The 20,691-nt window shown below is 36.0% G+C and overlaps 1 protein-coding gene across 1 annotated transcript in view; it reads right to left on the reverse strand.

The window, feature by feature from the left end:
• The window catches only part of COL19A1 (collagen type XIX alpha 1 chain), a 329,235-nt gene that overhangs the window by 170,308 nt on the left and 138,236 nt on the right, over nt 1–20,691 (reverse strand). The window contains exons 12-14 of the mRNA XM_027057488.2: nt 17,173–17,226; nt 8,266–8,319; nt 6,585–6,620 (exon numbers count right to left, since the gene is read on the reverse strand). Of these exons, the coding sequence (XP_026913289.1) occupies nt 6,585–6,620; nt 8,266–8,319; nt 17,173–17,226 (144 nt within the window). The remainder of the gene's footprint in view (nt 1–6,584; nt 6,621–8,265; nt 8,320–17,172; nt 17,227–20,691) is intronic.

The following is a 20,691-nucleotide window of genomic DNA, read 5'->3' on the forward strand; positions in this document are numbered from 1 at the left end:
TAAGTAAATTAGAAGTAATTCAACTTTGATAAAAAAAAAAATATATCATTGACTTTCAGGAAGGCCTAGTAGTTCCTACTGAATTAACATACTTACAGATAACAACTATAAACTCCAATATAAAAGCAACTACCTGAAGGGGCACCTGGGTGGCTCAGTCGGTTAAGCATCCATTTGTGAGTTCCCGCCTGCATCGGGCTCTGTGCTGACAGCTCAGAGCCTGGAGCCTGCTTCAGATTCTGTGTCTCCCTCTCTCTCTGCCCCTCACTCCCCTCTCTCCCTCCCTCAAAAATAAATAAACATTACCAAAAAACCCATAACTACCTGAAGACACTGGAAAATCAACAGAAGCAGGTAGGGGTGCACCCGCATGGCTCAGTCAGTTAAGTATCTGACTCTTGGTTTTGGCTCAGGTCATGATCTCACAGTTTGTGAGATTGAGCCCAGCATCAGGCTCCATGCTGGCAGCACAGACCCTGTTTGGGATTCCTTCTCTCTCTCTCTGCCCTCCCCCGAATGTGCACGTGTGAGTGTGCGTGTGTGTGTGTGTGTGTGTGCGTGTGTGTGTGTGTGTTGTGTATGTGCTTTCTCTCTCTCTCTCAAAATAAATAAGTAAACTTAAAAAAACAACAAAAAAAAACCCCAAAGCAGGTAGGTACTGGAGAGGAGTCAACATGCAGAAAAACAAAACAGCATGTGATCGGTTTCCTGTTTCCAAAATGTTTCATTTGGAGGCAAGCCACAGTCTGGGTCACAGGGTAGCTAAATGGAGAGCCTGCATTCTTGATGGATTGAAAGTTAGAGGGCAGAATTTTGAGCAGATGTACATACTGGAAAGTAAAGAAATGTGTGGTTTCCAAAATTCTGTAGAGAAAGGCAGTCCCAAATTCTGTGTATAAAGTCTGCCCAAACCTCTAGCTGACCCCTAACCATACACACGCAGTACACACGCCAAGCAGCTCAGGTTAGGCTAAAAGAATAAAACCAGGATTTCTGCTGTTGTCAACTACAGGGAAGAGAGTTTACAACGTCTGTCCAGCTAATTTAACTCCTTGCTTTGAAAACACATTAATGTTTGGGGTGCCTTGGTGGCTCAGTCAGTTAAGCATCCAACCCTTGATTTCAGCTCAGGTCATGATCTCACAGTTCGTTGGTTTGAGTCCCTCATCAGGCTGCACACTGACAGTGCAGAGCCTGCTTAGGATTTTCTCTCTCGCCCTCTCTCTCTGCCCCTCCCTTGCTTGTGCTCCTCTCTCTCTCTCAAAATAAATAAACAAAAAACAAACAACCCCCCATCAAAAAAAAAAAACCCATATTAATGCTCTTCAGAGAAGCAGGAGTTCAGAGTTTCAGTACCATTCACGTGCTTAAAATGCAGTCCAAAATTTTTTGACATAGAAGTTAGCATTAAAACATTACCCATTCTAGGGGCACGTGTGTGGCTCAGTTGGTTAAGTAGCCAACTTCAGCTCAGGTCATTATCTCATGGTCTGTGAGTTAGAACCACGCATAAAGCTCTGTGCTGATGGCTTGGAGCCTGGAGCCTGCTTTGGATACTGTGTGTCTCTGTCTCTGGTGCTTCTCCCTCTCTCTCTCTGCCCCTCCCCTGCTCTCTCTGTCTCTCAAAAGAAAAATGAATAAACATTGAAAAATAAAAAAAAAAACATTACCTATTCTAAAGAGAATAGACAGTAAACAGAGACCAACTTGACATTACTCAGATGATGGAATTTTAAGACAAAGATGTTTAAAACATCTATCAAAACTATTCTCAAGGACGTGAAAGAAAATATGGCTCCCAGGGAATGAAAAGATAGAAAATGTCAGAAGAGAAATAGATATTATTTTTTATTTATTTATTTTTTTAATATGAAATTTACTGTCAAATTGCTTTCCATACAACACCCAGTGCTCATCCCAACAGGTGCCATCCTCAATGCCCATCACCCACTTTCCCCTCCCTCCCACCCCCCATCAATCCTCAGTTTATCCTCAGTTTTTAAGAGTCTCTTATGGTTTGGCTCCCTCCCTCTCTAACTTTTTTTTCCCTTCCCCTCCCCCATGTTCTTCTGTTAAGTTTCTCAGGATCCACATAACAGTGAAAACATATGGTATCTGTCTTTCTCTGTATGGCTTATTTCACTTAGCATAACACTCTCCAGTTCTAGGAATTTACCCAAGGGATACAGGGATACAGAGTGCTGATGCATAGGAGCACTTGTACCCCAATGTTTATAGCAGGACTTTCAACAATAGCCAAATCATGGAAAGAGCCTAAATGTCCATCAACTGATGAATGGATAAAGAAATTGTGGTTTATATATACAATGGAATACTACTTGGCAATGAGAAAGAATGAAATGTGGCCTTTTGTAGATATTATTTTTTTAAAAAGCAAACGGAAATTCACTAACTTAAAAATATAGTATCTGAAATGAAAAATTCAAAGGATGGTCTTAACAACAGAATGGAGATGACCAATAATGAGTAAGTTTGAAAAGAGTTCACTAGAAATGATCCATTCAAAAGAGGAGAAAATTATGTGGAAAACAAAGGAATGTGTGGGAAAATATTTTATGTAATTGTATGTAACTGGAGTCTCACAAGGAGAAGAGAGAGATAATGAGGCAGAAAACAAATTTGATGAAACAATGGACAATTTCCCAAATTACGTGAAATACATAAATTTAAAGATCAAAGAAGCTCAGGAAAAGCAGGAAAAATTTGAAGGTAAACGCCTCTATATCAGGTGATATAGGTACATCTAACATGCAGTATGGCTAGGGAGTCACTAATCTACGGAATGAGGCAGCAAGTCTGCAGTAGAGCTGGGGCTCAAGTGCTAAGCCCTGTGACTCAAAGTGTGGTCTGAGAACAAGTAGCATCTGCATCCTCCAGTTAGAGATGGAGAATCTTGGGGTGCCTGGTGCTTCAGTCAGTTAAGCGTCCAACTCTTGATTTTGGCTCAGGTCATGATCTCATGGTTTGTGAGATTGGGCCCCAATTGGGCTCTGCACTGACAGCCTGTCTCTCTCTCTTTCTTTCTCTCTCTCACTGCCCCTCCCCTGCTTGTTCTCTCTTGCTCTTTCTTGATCTCTCTCTTGCAATAAAATAAACATTTAGAAACAAGACAAAACAAAAAAAGAAATGTAGAATCCCACCCCCACCTCAGACTTATGAAATAAACTATGCATTTGAACAAGACCCCTGAATGTTTCTGTGCGCATTAAATTCTGAGAAGCATTAAGGCACCTGAGCTCTCTGGAGTCCTTGAATGGCTGGGTTAAGGCTATAATTAAAGGTGCCTTCCTGGCCTTAATCTCCTCCACTTAACCAAGAAGGCTTCAATCTTAATTTAGTTTTACTAGTATGCCTCCCTAATGGAAAGGAACATTTTTTTATTACTACACATTAAGTTGGGTTTCAGGTGAAAGCCAGACTTCTCAAAAGTCTAAAGCTTTTGAACAGAAGAAAGCTTGTTCCATTATAGTGCTCATATACAACAGCTTTGGATTCCAGCTCTATATTTAGAACTACTCAGGGAGGTTTAAGTATACTGGTCCACACCAGATCTACTGAATTGTAATTTCTGGGGGTGGAGCCACAGATTGGTATGTTTTAAAGCTCTATAGTGGATTTAGTGTACAACTAGCTTTGAGAATCACTATGGATGAATTCTCAGTTTATTAACTGCTATATAACAATGTTTCGTTTAATGTAAATACAATGGAGGCAGTATAGCTTCCAAGTTTAGCTTTCTTGAAAACTGTTACAAATCATTTCATTAAAATGTATTAATCTGCATTATAAGGTCAATTAAATATTTAGTACATGGTAAGGTGGTATACATTTCAGTTCATTCCTATTTCATAGTTAACATTTGATTATGTGTTTTTTTAATTTTTAAGATACGTATGTATGTATGTATGTATTCATTTTCTTTCCAGTTTTTATTTAAATTCCAGTTAGTTAACAGTGTAATATTAATTTAAGGTGTAGAATTTAGTGATTCATCACTTACATATATCTGCTGCTCATACAAGTGCCCTCCTTAACCCCATCACCCATTTAGCCCAATCTCCCCATCCACCTCCCTTCTGGGAGGGTCCCTTCTGGTAACCTTCAGTTTGTTCTCCATAGTTAAGAGTCTGTTTCTTGGTTTGCCTCAACTTTTTTCTCCTATGTTCCTCTGTTTAGTCTCTTAAATTTCACATATGAATTAAATCATATGGTATTTATCTTTCACTGACTTATTTCGCTTAGCATAATACTCTTTAGCTCCATATATGCTGCTCAAATGGCAACATTCCATATTTTTGGGGGGCTGAGTAATATTCCATTGTATATAATTATATATATATATGTATATATGTATGTATATACATGTACATATATGTATATGTGTATGTGTGTGTGTGTATATATATATATATATATATATATATATATATATATACACATACAACAACTTATTTTTTCATTCATCAATTGATGGACATTTAGTCTCTTCTCATAATTTGCCTATTGTTGATAACGCTGCTATAAACATCAGGGTGCATGTATCCCTTCAAATCAGTATTTTGTATCCTTTGGGTAAATACCTAGTAGTGCAATTGTTGGATCATAGGGAAGTTCTATTTTTAACTTTTTGAGTAACTTCTACGCTGTTTTCCAGAGTGGCAGCACCAGTTTGCATTCCCACCAACAGTGTAAGCAGGTTCCCCTTTCTCTGCATCCTTGTCAACACTTGTTGTTTTCTGTGTTGTTGATTTTAGCCATTCTGACTACTGTCAGATGATATCTCATCATAGTTTTGATTTGTATTTCCCTGAAGATGAGTGATATGTCTGTTGGCCAACTGTATATCTTCTTTGGAAAAATGTTTATTCATGTCTGCTGCCTGTTTTTTAACAGTAGATTATGTTAATAAAGTAATGACAAGCATATAACTAGTAATACCAATATTTAACTTTATGAAATAAACAGTTCATTTCACAGTGGTTTTGCCTTGTCATGTCTTTATGTAACTGTAAAAATTAGTTTGTACTCCCTTAGTGCCTGCCAGCTAAATACTGCTGGGATCTATAGGGTACTACTTGGTGGGAAGACATTAGCTGTCATTAAAAATCCATGAAATAGATATATTCCAATACAATTTTCTGGGCCAGGGGCCAAAACTGCATTTTCAGGTGAAATGATAAACATAGATTACACTTTGCTCTTCAAACACAAGTTGGGAATGACTAGGAAATCAGATAACTAAATAGAGTGGGTGAGCATATAACTTAGTTGAACAAAAGAAAGCATGTGACTTAAGTAACATGAGCAGTCTTAACTGTAAATCACTGCCAAATAATTTTAAAAATAAATTCCACAAAGTATAAAAAAGCTGAATAATATTCAGTTAAAACCACCCCTCAAATGTATAGTTTTTATTTCCATCTGAAAATGAAATCTTCAAGCACAGAATTTCATGGCAAATTGAATTTGGTTATTCCTAAATTATCTGTTTGATTCCTTAGATTTCTCATTTATGAAGAAATATCTGTCCTTTAAGTAAGCATTGCAAAAATTATTTGTGTAAGATATTATTAACATATTGTTCAGAATATGTATGACATTTTCAAGTACAAAGATAAATGTAAATGTTATCAAAGCCACACAGTCTTTGAGATTACTGTTCTGCCTTGTTAGGAAGAGCTCAACACAGATACTAGAAGATTTCTTTTAAGCCTGACCTTCTACAATCAGAACATGTCTGAAAACTGATGATTTAAATTCTCAATTTATGTCATTAGGTAGTATCAACATAAAATCCAAGAGACCTCAGGCTACAAATGATCTTATTTAAGAAAGTTTCCTCTTTTCTATTAGGCTTAGAGTCACTGTTAGACCAAATCTTTAAGTTAAATGAGAGTCCTTAATGGCCTATGAAGAAAATCCATAACAGTAAATTATACCTAAATATAAAGTCATTATATATTTATGATTAAATGCTTAATAAATGATGAACCATTTAACTGAGAACAATCTCATTATGTGCATATTAGGAACTTTTCTCATAAATCTGCTACTGAAATACTGCCATTTTATCATTTGTGAATCTTAGAAGCAAATCATATAGGAAAAAAACTGGTCTTGGACAGGTTTTGGGGAATGTAACAATCATTTTAAATAGGTAGCTGTTTTTACCCACTGGGCGATTATAGTTTATTTTGTTCTTTACGGTTTTTAGAGTAGGTAGAACAGTCTCTGCTTCCATTAACGTTAAATATCATGTTAAGAACGTATAATCAAACGTTCAAGGGGCATGATTATGAACCATATGGAGGGTAGAGAAAATTGCTCAGAATTGGTACTGCCTCCAGACTTTTCTAGTAACTCCCAGTATGACCTCAGGTTATGTACTTCACTGATGTGGGCAGATGCCTCATCTTTAAAATCTGGAGGTTTAACTAGATCTATTCTAGGGTAACTTTCAGTTCTCAAAATATCCTATGGTTTAAATTCTGGTTTAGTCATGATGTAGTGTGAAAAATGAACAGGGCATTTCAATTTTGAATTCTGATTTGGAGAATACTTACAGTTAAGGCTGGTGGTCCTGGAGGTCCTGTATCTCCCTAAAATAGGTTAAAGAATAGTTGCAGTTACCAGTGATCCTTTTCTGCACATTTTATTTTTAAGTTTTCTGAATGGATAGAAGCAATATAGATATATATATGTATATATGTGTGTATATATATATATATATATATGTATATATGTATACACACACACACACACTTTGAAGGAAAAAATAGAATTTCATCTTGATAAATTCTCCACACGGTGAAAAATGCATGATGTTCTTTTAGCTCTCATGATATAAATATCACCTTGTGCACCCCCATGCTTTCTATAACAGCAGAACTTGTTTTGAAAAGCTAAAATAATCTAATTTTCTATTCTTTTGTCTACGAATCCAAAATTAGAAAGAATATCTCTTCAAATATGGTTACTTGCCAGTGGAGCAGCTGGGAAGTGTCACAACGACAGATAATTTTTCTGACAAAGTTAGTATGAGGATCAGCAGAAATAATAAATGGATCTCCCCACTTCATGCCTCCCAGCTGCAAGAAGCAGTCCCATTGCCTCTTACAAAGCTCTGCTAAATTGACATTGCACTTGCTATCAATTTTAAGAGGCCTTGCCTATATTTATGTATTTTTAAATACAAAAATTGCTTTGCTGACTTATGTGAATACAAATTAACAAGTGGATATATTGAGAACCCTTTCAAAATCTTTAAAAAATGGCTCATATAAAAGTTTACTATTTTCTGATTTATATGTCATCTATATGCTTTATTGTATCAGGACCCTGGTTTATTTCGTAAGAACTCTTAACCATTAAGAGCAAGCATCATTGCTATAATGCTCTTTATGTGGTCATTATAGAGAATTTATACTGTGTGGTATAAAGCTCTGAGATGTGTTCTCATGTTGAAAGTATCTCTATAAATTTTTCTTTTCTCATCTGACATAGTCACCTCAAAAGTAAAGACTTAGCGTTGAGTAATCATTACTTTTTGGAACAATTGAATAAAAGTAGCCAATACTTGTTAAGGAACATCGACATAGCTTAAATCACTCACTGAGGACTGATTTGCAAGATCAACTTTAACATAGAGGTAAATATTGAAGACAGACGAGGATTTCCAAATGTGCTAAGAATGGAGAACAAAATACAGTATGAACGCCCCACACATACAATTCTTATCGAAATGGGGTCATGCAATGACCTTATTCTATGACTCTTGGTTTTAGTATTTCTAAATCTCTTTTCAAGGTCACTGCCAATATATCATGATAAAATGGCATGTGAGAAAAAGTGGCAGGAAATGAAGCATTCAGACTAAGAATGAATTAGGAAGTTAACCTCCTTCCCGCTAAAGGCCACCTGCTTCAGCATTATGGTAGCAGTTCAGTGCTACTGGCAAAATTCCCCGATACAAGACACAGTTGCTAATTTGGCAATGGAATAGCTAATACTGTTAAGTGAGGGAGAGAAAGTGAAATCTTATAAACACAAATTAATGTCAACTAGCAGTTGTGCTTTTAGTTTCTTCAAACTAATTAAATGAACCAAAAGGCTTTTCTTCAGATGCTTTTAACATACAGCCTTTGGTTAATTTTAGCAAAATTAACTTTTTCAATGAAAAGTCACTGCATGTGTTCTCAGAATTTTCTTAAGAAAAACTGACATTTTTCTGGGTGGATACGATACCTTTTCTCCTTTTGGGCCAGGGGGGCCCCGAGGACCCAAGTCACCTTTCAAACCCTGTAGGAAGAATACAACCAATGTGATTTCTGTATGCAATTCACAGAAAGCTGACATTTCTAACAAGTCATTAGTCACAAGATAAATCATAATTTACTGAACTCCCAAATCTCATTCTTCAGTTTGTAGTATAGAAAGAAAGAGAGACAACTGGTACTAAAATGATAAGCAACATCTGTGTTGTGGTGAGTACAGATACATTAAATCAGCATGAGTCCTGAATACTGCATATTTGTGCAACTTTGCTTCCTGCTAAAATTACATTAATTCACCATCTGGGAGAACATCATTTAAATCTATATGAGCTTTTAAGTATCCACTTTGGATTAAATTTGTGGATATTGTAAATACCTTTGATTTAGCATTGATTTGGCCTTTATAAAGCTTGCCCAAAAAATCAAGAATTAAATTAAAAAAAAAACATTTTTATGTCTCTATCAAGTAATCTAGTTGTGGGAGAAAACAAATGAAGGACATATTCTTTTCCTATCACTCACAGGCTGAAGCTACAATGTAGTCTCTTTCCTGTTTCAAAGTATGTTTTAGTTCTCTAATTGATAATTTTTTTTTTACTTGGATTTATAAAGATATTAAATGAAACTATACGAGACATAGAGTATCAGATGAATATATTCATGAATCTTCTGGACTCTTGGGTGTTTTAGTGGGTATTTAGTTGATCAGACTCAGAAATGACAGCTCCCAGGAATATCACAATAGATTTCACCGGAGGGAATCAGTTCTATAGCTGAAGATACCCACAGTGTAAACAGAAAGAGAGTTAGATCGACATCCTGACTGTGTGGTAAATAGAAAAAAATATCTTTCTTCATTCTTGATTTAATACACTGGATGAATGGAGAACAATAATGGAAAAAAGAAATAATTCTGAAGTCACAGAATGCACAGTATATCTAGATATCTTACTTTTCCTGGCTCAGGGATCCGTCTATCACTGCTCTGACATTTTGTAGTCAGTAAACAATGCCAAATGCTATCACCTGTAGCTATTCAATATAGAAGTCAATGATGAATTTAAAGAAATGAAAGAAAACTGGATACTTAAAATAATCTTGTTGCAGAGATTATGTGAAAACTGTAATCTTACACTTTAAGAAAAAAAAAATCTAATGGATAAAAATAGCATCCAAAAGGCAAACAAACGAACAAACAAACAAAAAACACTTCACAATTGTAGAAATACCTTTCAGGATAAAACTCATAGCTACGGTCTTCCATTGTTACCTTGGAGTATTTTATTTATTTGTTTAGAAAAGGGATGAGTGAAAAAGTAAATCCTATTTGAGATGTAATATTCTCTTATTATTTGAAATATCCATTCCTTCCCAAATAAGCAAAATGAGACTAGTCTCCATTGAAAAGTTCTGAGAGCACAAAACATAATGGGTTTTTAATATTTATTTTAAAAAATACAAAATGGCTCATTAATGATTTTTATATTGATGATATATTAAAATAGTATTTTGGATATTTTAAATTAAATATATTTTTAAATTAGTTGCATCTGTTTCCTTTTATTTTTCTTAACATGGCTACTGGAAAATATATTTCTATTTGTCTTGATTATAATATCATATTTAGAAATATACTGTGTATTATATATTAAACATTTTTCTATTGGATAGTGCTCCTTAGAAACTGACAAAGACCCTCTCTTCAACCAAACTTCAGTCAGACTCTTCTGACTCCTCTTCTTGACTAGGCCTCAACCTTGACCTCTGTCTTTTTCTGTCTTTGGCTTGCTGAGACCAGTTTTAGCAAAAATCTTACTCAATCAGTTTACCTAGCATCCCCCACCCTTAACAGCAGATCAAATGCCTCATCCCCCATCTCTACTGTGTAAGTCTTTGGCCTGCCTTTAGCAAGAATCCTATAGTTCAGTTACCAAGAATCCTCCCACCCTCAGTGTTTGCTCTTAGTAATTTTCCATTCATTGAGCCTGTCACTCCGTTGGCTATAAATCCCCACCCGTCCTTATTGTATTTGGAGTTGAGCTCAATTTCACTCCTCTATTGCAATGCCCCTATTCTAATAGTCTTGAACAAAAAGTCCTCCTTACCATCTTAATAAATGTGAGAATAATTTTTTCCTTAACAGGGTCAAGATTCCTGCCTTCACAGAACTCAGGTTATAAGAGGAGAGTGACTGATGATAAACAGGTCGATAGGCTAAATGTGCTCTGCTTGAAAGGGAGAGAGCTGGTATGTCAGTTGGGGTCATCAGAAACAGTTTCTGTGTGGAGGTGACATTTGTTGTTTCAGAGGATCCAGCCATGCAGTGATCCAGGGGGAAAGTATTGAGGTTAGAAGGCACAGCAAGCACCAAAGCCCCCAAGGTGAAGACAGTGTCATGAGCATGCAGACAGGGAGCAGGAGATCAAGTTAAGGGGTCAAAGCATGTAGTGAACTGCAGGTCATGGTAAGGAGGATGGGTTTTTGAACCTAAGTGTTTTAAGCAGAAAAACGACATGATGTGACTTTGCTTCAAAAAAATCACTTTGACTACAATGTAAAAATAGATTGTAGGCAGCAAGAGTGGAAGCAGAAAAGGGGCTGTCACAGCTTTTGAGGCAAGAGACGAGGGTGGCTGGGATAGGGTGGTGATACTGGAGATGGAGAGGAGAGGTCAGAGACCGCACATACTGGGAAGTAGAAGAGGCAGATATGTTGGAAGAGGGGGCAGAGAAAAGGAGGTGTCAAGGCTTAAGTAAGTGATAGGAGGTTGTACCATTTACTGGGCTGAGAAAATTACTAAGAGTTTTCTTTGGGCTTCTTGGTGTAACTCTATCCAGAGAAAAGACAAACATGAAGAAGAAATGGCTGAGAGAGCCACCAGGTATCCATTTATTTATAAATGGATATCGTGCATGGCCAAATATTGTTGACCATGCACAAACATAGAAGACTAAACTCTATATTCTATGACCACACGAATATGAAAATGTTGTTTTTAAAAAGGGAACATTAGGAAATGGTTGACTCTGGGGCACAGGGTTACAGTGAATTCTGTGTGTAGCAGTGTTCCAGTTATTACTATTATTCATAATCAACACACATTACGTGTTAAAAAATTATGTTAGGCATAAAATAATACATTACAATTCTTTCAATATTCCTGCCTAAAAAACTAACACTAACTGCAACTTCTGGGAAGGATTTATTGGCAAACGAATCAGCTAACCATCCCATTTCAATCAACTATAGTCAGGAAGCGGTTGGAGAAGTAATGCAACCCACTACAAGCTAATGTGAATGTTGAATACTATTATGGAAGTAAACAGCAAGTGTGAAGGGAACAGTTCACAGAGAGGCCTAATTCTACTGGAGGTACTGAAGATTTAGAGATGTGGAGTTCAGGAGGGTGAGGAAAAGAATGGCATTTTATGTAAAATTCTAAATTGTTTAAGCTCCCCTATAATATAGGTATAAATAACAGTTATCTTTAAGGGTTGTTCTGAGAATCATAGGTTATAAAAAACAGTACATTGTAGGTACTTAATAAATGTTGCTTTTACTCTTCAAGTCCAAGTTTCAGGGATAATTAATAGTTCATTCTGTTCAGTTTTGTACTCAGTTTGATGGATATGGAACAAGCATCCTTTAACTCACATCGGATAAAATGCAATTGAGAAGTACTGCTTCATCAAGCTTCTTCTACTTTTGCAGCCATCGAAATTGGGCCCATGTAACTCATGTCCTCTTGTGACAAAGTGCAATGTTTTTAAGGCCATGGCATCATAATAAGCTCTGAGAAACAGATCAGTAATATTTTGCTTAAGTGCAATTTTTCTCCTCATGTCACACTGGTGCTGCTATCAATGGTTATGGAGTACTGGAGAGAAAAAGACGCAGCACTCACCACAAAGCATAAAGAATCAAATGCAACAGTCTATGAGTTCAACATTGAGTAAGATGGGAATATATTATCAAGGTTCTCAATAATATTCACATATATAAAGATTCTCAAAAGCACAGTAGTTGACTCTGGATGTTATGTGCAGACAGGAACTCTTATCTAAAGGCAAGGTGGAAGCAGAAGGACAGTATTATATCTAGAATTATAAAAGCAGGTAGACAATGAAATTAAATTTACTGGAAGATCTACTACTCATGGTATATAGCATCTTTAAAAATCACAAGATGATACCAAATAATAGTTGTTAAAAATTTTAACCTATCAATTAATTCTTTGCCTTGTCTTCCCACTGACTGTATCTTGTTCCCTAGCAATGGCACCAGCTGTTGCCAGCTGATATCTCAGCTTTGTGATTTCAATATTTTTGTATTTAATAGTACAGATTGCATTGGGATAAGGAGATTAACATGATTATTTTAGAAACATCACATGCTGTAATTTTTATAAAACATGTTTGAAAGACAGTAAGAAAGACGCAGAGGAAGAGTCTAAACTCAATGATTGAAATTGACTTTTCTAAGATTATGTAACCCCACAAAAGCACATAACTGAAATGACATTTCTATTAAAGATAAATGTGTTTTATTTAACCCAGTTTCAAATAAAAGCAAAGGTTTATGTGTTTATATAGCTCTTACTGTACACGAGACACTGTCCTAAATGCATGATAAACCTGTTCACCCTCAAAAACAAACAAAAGTAGCCTTGAAGCAAGTGCTATTAATATTATCATCCCATTGTGCAAATGAAAAAAGTGAGGCACAGAGGGGATAAGTAATGTTCCAAGTAGTATGCCAGTTAGGCAGTGGCAGAGCTGGGACCGGAGCCCAGGAAGTCTGGCTTTAAAGGTTACATTAACAACTTTATGAGACTCCCTCTCAAGTCTGTTCTAAAATGCAATTGTTGAATATATCTCATAGTAAGTCACAATCAAAATCATTTAAGAATGTGTGTAAAGCTGAGGTCTTGTTTTTTAAAGACTAAATTCACGCAACTCAAATTTTTGAGAATTTTATTATGTTTGGTATGCATTATTTAAACTGTAAGGGAAATATGAGCAGGTATTTAATTCAATAACTTTAGTCCAATGCTCCAATACCTTGGAGATCAATCCAAAGTTTACATGCACTTATACTACCAAGGATGCATTTAGAAAGATATCAGAGAATTTCCTTGTCCTAATGATTAAGAGCTGCTACATTAGTTGGTGAGCCTTAGGGATGCTAAACATTCTCCTCTCCCAAGACAGTCCCACATAACAAAGAACTGTCTTACCCAGAATGCCAATAGTGTCCTACCGAGAAAGACTGAACTGCTGAATATTTCCCTCTATATCCGGTTCATATTTTCCAAAGTGAGATTGCCCATTTTTTGGCAAAGCTAGCACAGAAGAAATTATTAAAAGATACATTTACATCAAGATATTTGTGATATGCAAGAATAAAGACCATTACATTGGCCTTTTGAATTTAGCAGCGTTTCTAAATTCTTCCAAATTTCTTTGACTTGGAAAGTAGCTGGAGTGAGCTGGCCCATTGGGTTTATTCACTCTGGGTTTATTCCAGCAGAATGTTTCTCAAGTTAGAATCCCCATCATGGCTTGACTTTAATTCAAATTGAAATCGCTAATATGATGCCCTGCATTCTCTAAGAATGTGTACCTGTGCTTATTGAAAGTCGGAGTGAACTGTCATAAATGCTGAATGATTTTAATGTGCAGAGTCAGTTTATCTTAGCATTGAAAAATAGGCAATGACAATCGTGGCATGATTTAGTGGGAAAATAAGAGACTTTTCAGTCAAACATGTAGGGTTAAAAGCTGATTTCACCATTTTCTAAAAGAAAAAAAAAAGTCGCTTAATTTCCCAAACCTTTATTTCTTGCCTCTGAAAATAGGGATGCTATCACCCCTTGCTCTGGCTAGCCCATAAACCTAGAGAAAGGATCAAATTTCAGATTCTTGTGGAAACAGTTTATGAACGATAACACATTAACAATACCACCATCAATGATGCAATAGCAGAGCACTGAATTCTTCACTCTTAGTGAGAGTAGAGGGGACAAAAGGAGAATTTCCATTACTTTTTCTTATTTCTCCTTAGTCATGACTCCTGAATATCTTTGGCAAAACTGAGGAAGGGAAAATAATATCATCTACATATTAATTAAGTAACCAAGTGAGAAAAGTTAATGTGCTTTGTCCTGCTTTATGATGTACCTAATGAGCTACATTAAACAATTATGGTGCTAAAGAAATGACACCCCTGTGATTGAGGGCATGCAAAGAACTCTTCCAAAATCCTTCTCAAAGAGGAAAGGTCACACTGCCCACTATACTATGTACTCTCTTAACAGGTTGGTCTTAATCAGGTTTGGAAATCCTACCACAGCTGCCCGAACACTGGGCATGTAGTAGGCACTCAAAATATATGTGTTTATCCTCAGTTTTTAAAAGTCTTAAAAACTGAAAATAAACTGAGGGTTGATGGGGGGTGGGAGGGAGGTGGGTGGGTGATGGGCATTGGGCATTGATGGGCATTGATGGTTGATAGGCATTGAGGAGGGCACCTATTGGGATGAGCACTGGGTGTTGTATGGAAACCAATTTGACAAAAAATTTAATATTAAAAAAAATTTTTTAAACCCCAAAACAAAAAACAAAATATATGTGTTTATCAATTGATTACATCTGCAAAGCCAAATCACCTTACTTTCAGACACTGTAAGAAAAATTTCCAAATTTCTAAGCTAATGTAAATAGATTTCAGATTCCAACACCTCAAATCTCCAAGTTTCATTGAAGTGTTTGGATAAGTCCCTCTCTATTTCAATTCCAATGTTATCTTAATGAACTTCTAAAAATCTTTGTGTTTTTCCTCTCTCTCAGAGAGCCCACATGCATGCAGCTTGGTTTTCTTTTGTAACACTATCATTAATTTCTTTCGACACTCCTACATTTTTCACAAGATAACATTGTTCTCATAATGAATGGCCAAAATCTTGAGCTATTTTTGAGTTTTCAATGATGTCAAGTGACAAACTGCATATATTTTACAACTGCAATATCAACCTCTGTTATCCTACTTTCGGCTCTAATTACTTATATTTTAGACTATTATAATACTTTCTCAGTTTTTAAAATTAAAACTTGGAAAATAATTCTTGAGAACTTAACTGCAAATATTTACTAAGTCCTGGGGATTCCAAGAAATGGTCTTTGATCTCATGAAGAATATAACAGAAAAAAACAAAACATAGGCAAAGGCCCCAATATGATCCAATTTATAGAACACACTGTGACACTAATCTTCATTAAACACAGCTCAGATGAATTCTCCTCCATGTGTTCAGAGGAGGAAGGGCAAACATCCTTACATACAGCACTTTTCATACTCTGGCTCCAGCTATATTCTGTTTTGTTATCCCTACATCTCCTTACATGCAGCAGGAATATTACAAAACCTAAATGAATGCTTCTATGTTTATTATGCTTTCCAAGTTCATAATCTTAATAATGTCTTTGTATAAAATGATAGGACATCATAGTAATGAGGACTTGAGAATGTATTCTAAACCCATCCTTTACAGATGGAGAAGTGATTTTCTCAGCCAGTGATCCAACTGGGACACAGTGGGTTCTGGCTTTCCACTCGAGAACTCTTACTCTGATACCAGGTACCTCCACTAGTAGGGAAGGGAGGTGAATCAGAGGTTCTGTTTAAATGTATGGGCCCACAGTTGTGACATCCAGTGTCTTGATGCACTGTAAGGAACTAGAGAAGATGCAGAGAACACTCCAGCTACAAGCCCTAAGTACCAGTTCCCATTCTCTCATATAGAAAAATCATTTCAAAGGGGAGAGGATTAAGAATGACCCTCATATGAAATATGTGAATGGGGTTTCTCAAGAAATAAACAAGAGAGTAAAGCAGCGGGGGTCAGAACCTTAACCCAGTGTTGACTCTAGGGTTAATTCCTGGGGTATTTCTCTTTTGGATAAAACCCCTTCCCATACTCAGGTATCCCTCTTACTTTGTCCACAAGCCCCAGGGACTGTAATGATCAGCTTCCCTTCCCACCATAGTGATCTACTGCATATAAGATGGTTTCATAACACATCTAGGACATTAGGGACCAAATCTAGCTTCATTTTTCTTTTTCCACAAAGCAAGTAGTATAGCTTTCTAGAACTTTTCTAAAACATTTTTATGCAAGAGGAAAAAGAAAGCTAGGAAAAAATAATTCTCATGGTGGTCACTTTCCCCAGTAAAGTTAGAATATCTATAATAAATGGTGATTTTGAAGACCAGAAGATTATTCTATATTTTAGAGAAAACCCATATTTGGGATAACCTTCAAATTTCATCATAAGAATCAAAGTGAAGCTCGGGGGATAGGGGTGGGGGTGGGGGAATGTCTGTTGTCTTAAGGGAAGGAAAAGGAGATGCTAGGACTTCCAGATGAACTAGAACACACATACACAAGTCTCTGTCCCCTTCTCCCCTTCTTTTCATCATTTCAATCCTACCCATGCAGAACCTTCAGTGGATGGAGCTTTGGTGTAAGATGAAGAGTGACTGTGGGTAATAACATGGGCCATATGAAAATGTATATAGGAAGAGAAAAGACAGCAAAAGGAAGACTAGAAAAATGCAACCCAAAAACAACAAAAAAGAAAGCACTGTTAAGGATGACACATAATACAAAAAGGCAAGAGGCCACCCATAATGACACTAAAAACACAGAGCTTTTACTGAGCCATGTAAAAAACTGTCTTGATTCTTGATTTTGCCCTGATTGTGGCTGGTTCTGTCACTGATAGTAAAGTCTTAATACCATTAGATAGTCAACACATTTCAGTGGCAAAATGTAAACAGAATATTAGAAGAAGAAAAAAAAAAAAACAGTTCGGCTTACATTTTGTCCATTAATGCCAGCCAGACCTGGATCTCCTTTTTCTCCTGGTTCACCCTAGAAAGAAATAATTTATATAATGAAAAATGTTATATCCTGAGATCCTTTACTAAGAAAAAACAAGAGAGTTACATTGTTTAGGTATTTACAACAATGTGATTACTTTGCTAATCCCTTGAAAGAAACATTTATTAAAAAACAATTCTGAGTCCTAAAACCAAAGAGAAGTTTAAAGGTTCAAAGAAAGGCTGCATAAAAATGATTAAACGGTAGAAATAGAACAAGGATTATTTATTTTCTTCTATAAGCAACAAAGAACTTTCTGGAGGGCAATTTGGCAATATGTATCAAGAATTTTAAATCTGTTCATTTAATTTGGTCCAGCAATTTTGCTTCTAAGAATATATCCTAGGGAAATAATCAGAGATGAAAAGTTTCAGGCACTAAATTGAAGAGTGCAATGCTATTTATAATAGTAAAAAAAAGAGAAACGTCCTAAATGTCCAGTAATAGGGAACTATTAAATAAATTATGGTATATAGATACAATGGGATATGATGCAGCCATTAAAATCATATTTGTGAATTTTATTTTATAGTATTTAAAAATTCTTATGCTGTAAAAAGTAAGACACCAGGGATTGACAAATTCAGTGAATACATGTTACAAATTCTATTCTATTCTATTCTTTTCTATCTATTCTATTCTTTTCTATTCTATTCTTATTACTTTAGTTACAAATGTTCAAAATGGCCACTAATACTATTGTTTATAACACATATCCATAGTGACACATATTTTTGTTTATCATCTGAAGGATGGATACATTTATTAGCAAATGCTGCATATCTGTAGCATAATTTTTTAAAAAATTAAATGGCTATGTATCTACCCTTCTAGCTACCTACTTGCCTACCAGCCTATGCATCCACCTACTATGGAACTTAGAAACAATATTTTGTTTCAAATATTTGTTTTAAACTAGAACAGTAAAAGTGGTTGATTTATGGATTCTGTGATTATGGGTGATTTTGTTCCTTCAGCATACTCTTGTATTCAATTTTTTAAAAACAAAACACATGTATTATCTGTATAATTAGTAAAAATATCTAAAAATAAAAGAATATATTATGCATATAAAGAACTCATCCAAGTCACAGTCTATCACATAACACAGTGTGTGTGTGTGTGTGTGTGTGTGCGCGCGCGCGCGTGTGTGTGTGTGTGTGAAGTATTAGTAGTATTGGATTAGTATTAGTAGTAGTAGTAGTAGTAGTAGTAACCTCTGCTTTGTGCCACTAGGATGATTTTTATTCTCAATTTATTCTGTTGTTCTTCATTGTTTTCCTACAATGAACACTATTATTTTTATCCGAAACAAAAACTAAAGAAAAGAAAGCACCTGACTTTACAAGATAATGCATTATATACTCTACTAACAGAAATACACATGCGCAGTCCCAATTATCTAAGACTATGTATTGTTACTATATTGAAAACACAGGATATGAAGTAAAATTAACTTGATTACTGGAGTATAAGAAATATATATAATATATAGGATAAACAAAACTATATACAAGTACATTGAGTGAAATAGGTTTAAGTTAGAATAAAGATGAAAAAAAATTTTACATTTATATATTCTTGAAAGAGAGAGAGAGAGAGAGAGAGCACAAGTGGGGGAGGGGCAGAGAGAGAGGGAGACACAGAATCTGAAGCAGGCTCCAGGCTCTGAGTTGTCAGCACAGAGCCCAACACAGGGCTTGAACTCACAAATCGTGAGATCATGACCTGAGCTGAAGTCGGATGCTTAACTGACTGAGCCACCCAGGCGCCCCAAGCTGAATATTTTAAACTGAAAATGGAAGGGTGAGGAAATGAGGAAATGCTCTAGAGCTGTGCTGTTCAATGTGCTAGCCACTAGCCCCAGGTGGTGATTTACATTTAAATTAATTAAGATTAAATAAAATTTAAAACTCTGTTCTTCAGTTGCCCTAGCCACTTTCAAGTGCTCAGTGGTATCTACACTATTGGGCTGTACAGATTAGAACATTTCTGTTATTACAGAAAATTCCATTGAACAGTGCTGTTCTAGAAGATGTCATATATGCCAGAAAGCAAAATAGGAAGTAAGAGACTCAGAAATACACAGAAGAAAATATCTACCTAGTAAGGGGATAAGAGACAACATGGTGTCTAGATGGTGACATAAAATGTGTTCAGCACATGTTAATAGAATGAATTGAAATTTTTGGCACAAGGAGACAATATAATTCCAAAGATATCATCATTAACTTTCAGAATGTAACTCAGAATGAATATAGTCTTTATTCAAAATTAATGGTTTTCACAGGAGGAAAAATAAACAACTCTACATATTAAAAAGATATGTGCCTATAAGGAAATCTGCAACCTTGATAGAGGTAATAAAAGTTAAATAATAATCAGAGAGAGAACAGAGTTGATGATCTGATGGGGTTTATGCTGCATGGCAAGAGGATAAGAGATGTTCCAGAAGGGTAAAGAAGAAACATGCTGCTTCAATTTGATCACTGGCAAAAATCTACAATGGATTTTAAAAAGTATAATTATATAAAAAGCAATAACAGGGGTGCCTGGGTGGCTTAGTCAGTTGAGCATCTGACTCTTGATTTTGACTCAGGTCATGATCCCAGGGTCGTGGGATCAAGTCCTGTATCAGGCTCTGCACTGAGGATAGAGCCTGCTGAAGGTTCTCCTCTCTCTCTCTCTCTCTCTCTCTCTCTCTCTCCCTCTGTCCCTCTCCCCCACTCCCAACACCCTTCTTGTGAACTCTTTCCCTCTTTTATAAAATAAAATAAAATAAAATAAAATAAAATTAAATTAAATTAAATTAAATTAAGAAAAAAAGCAAGTACAGGCCATTGTGATCAAATAAGGTGGTTCACAAAAAAAACCAAGTCATTTACTTTTTCATTGTTACCAAATCCTTCTATAATGTTTACTACATGTCAAGCATTACTTTAAGCATCTTATAATCCTGTGATAATCCAGGATAAGGATAGGACTATTACTCTCACTTTACAGATGAAGAAACTGAAGACAGAGAGGTTAAGTAACTTGCTCAAGGTCACACAACTAATAAGAGGTAGAACCTGCCTCAGCACGGCTCCAGGGTCTGTGCTCTAAAACTATTAAGCTCATTTGTTTTTGAAACCATCCAGGGATGATAAAAAAATTCAGTGTATATCTGGATTTCTGCAAAGCATGAGGCAAAGTCTCTTCAAGTGCTTCTCAGAGCAGGAAACAGAAATATGGGCCAGGTAATACTACTATTGGTGATTTTGTAACTGGGAGAAGAATGGTACCCAATAGATCTCTCCCACTCCTTCACCTATATGATGGTCTCTTCATCTTGGCATTATTGACAATTCTTTGCTGTGAGGGCTATCCTGTACATTGTAGGATGTTTAACCTCAACCCTGGCCTCTACTCACTAGAGGCCAGTAGTCAGTCTCTCCCCCAGCCTGTCTATGTTCA

The sequence above is a fragment of the Acinonyx jubatus genome, chromosome B2 (assembly GCF_027475565.1).
Source record: "Acinonyx jubatus isolate Ajub_Pintada_27869175 chromosome B2, VMU_Ajub_asm_v1.0, whole genome shotgun sequence".
NCBI lineage: Eukaryota > Metazoa > Chordata > Mammalia > Carnivora > Felidae > Acinonyx > Acinonyx jubatus.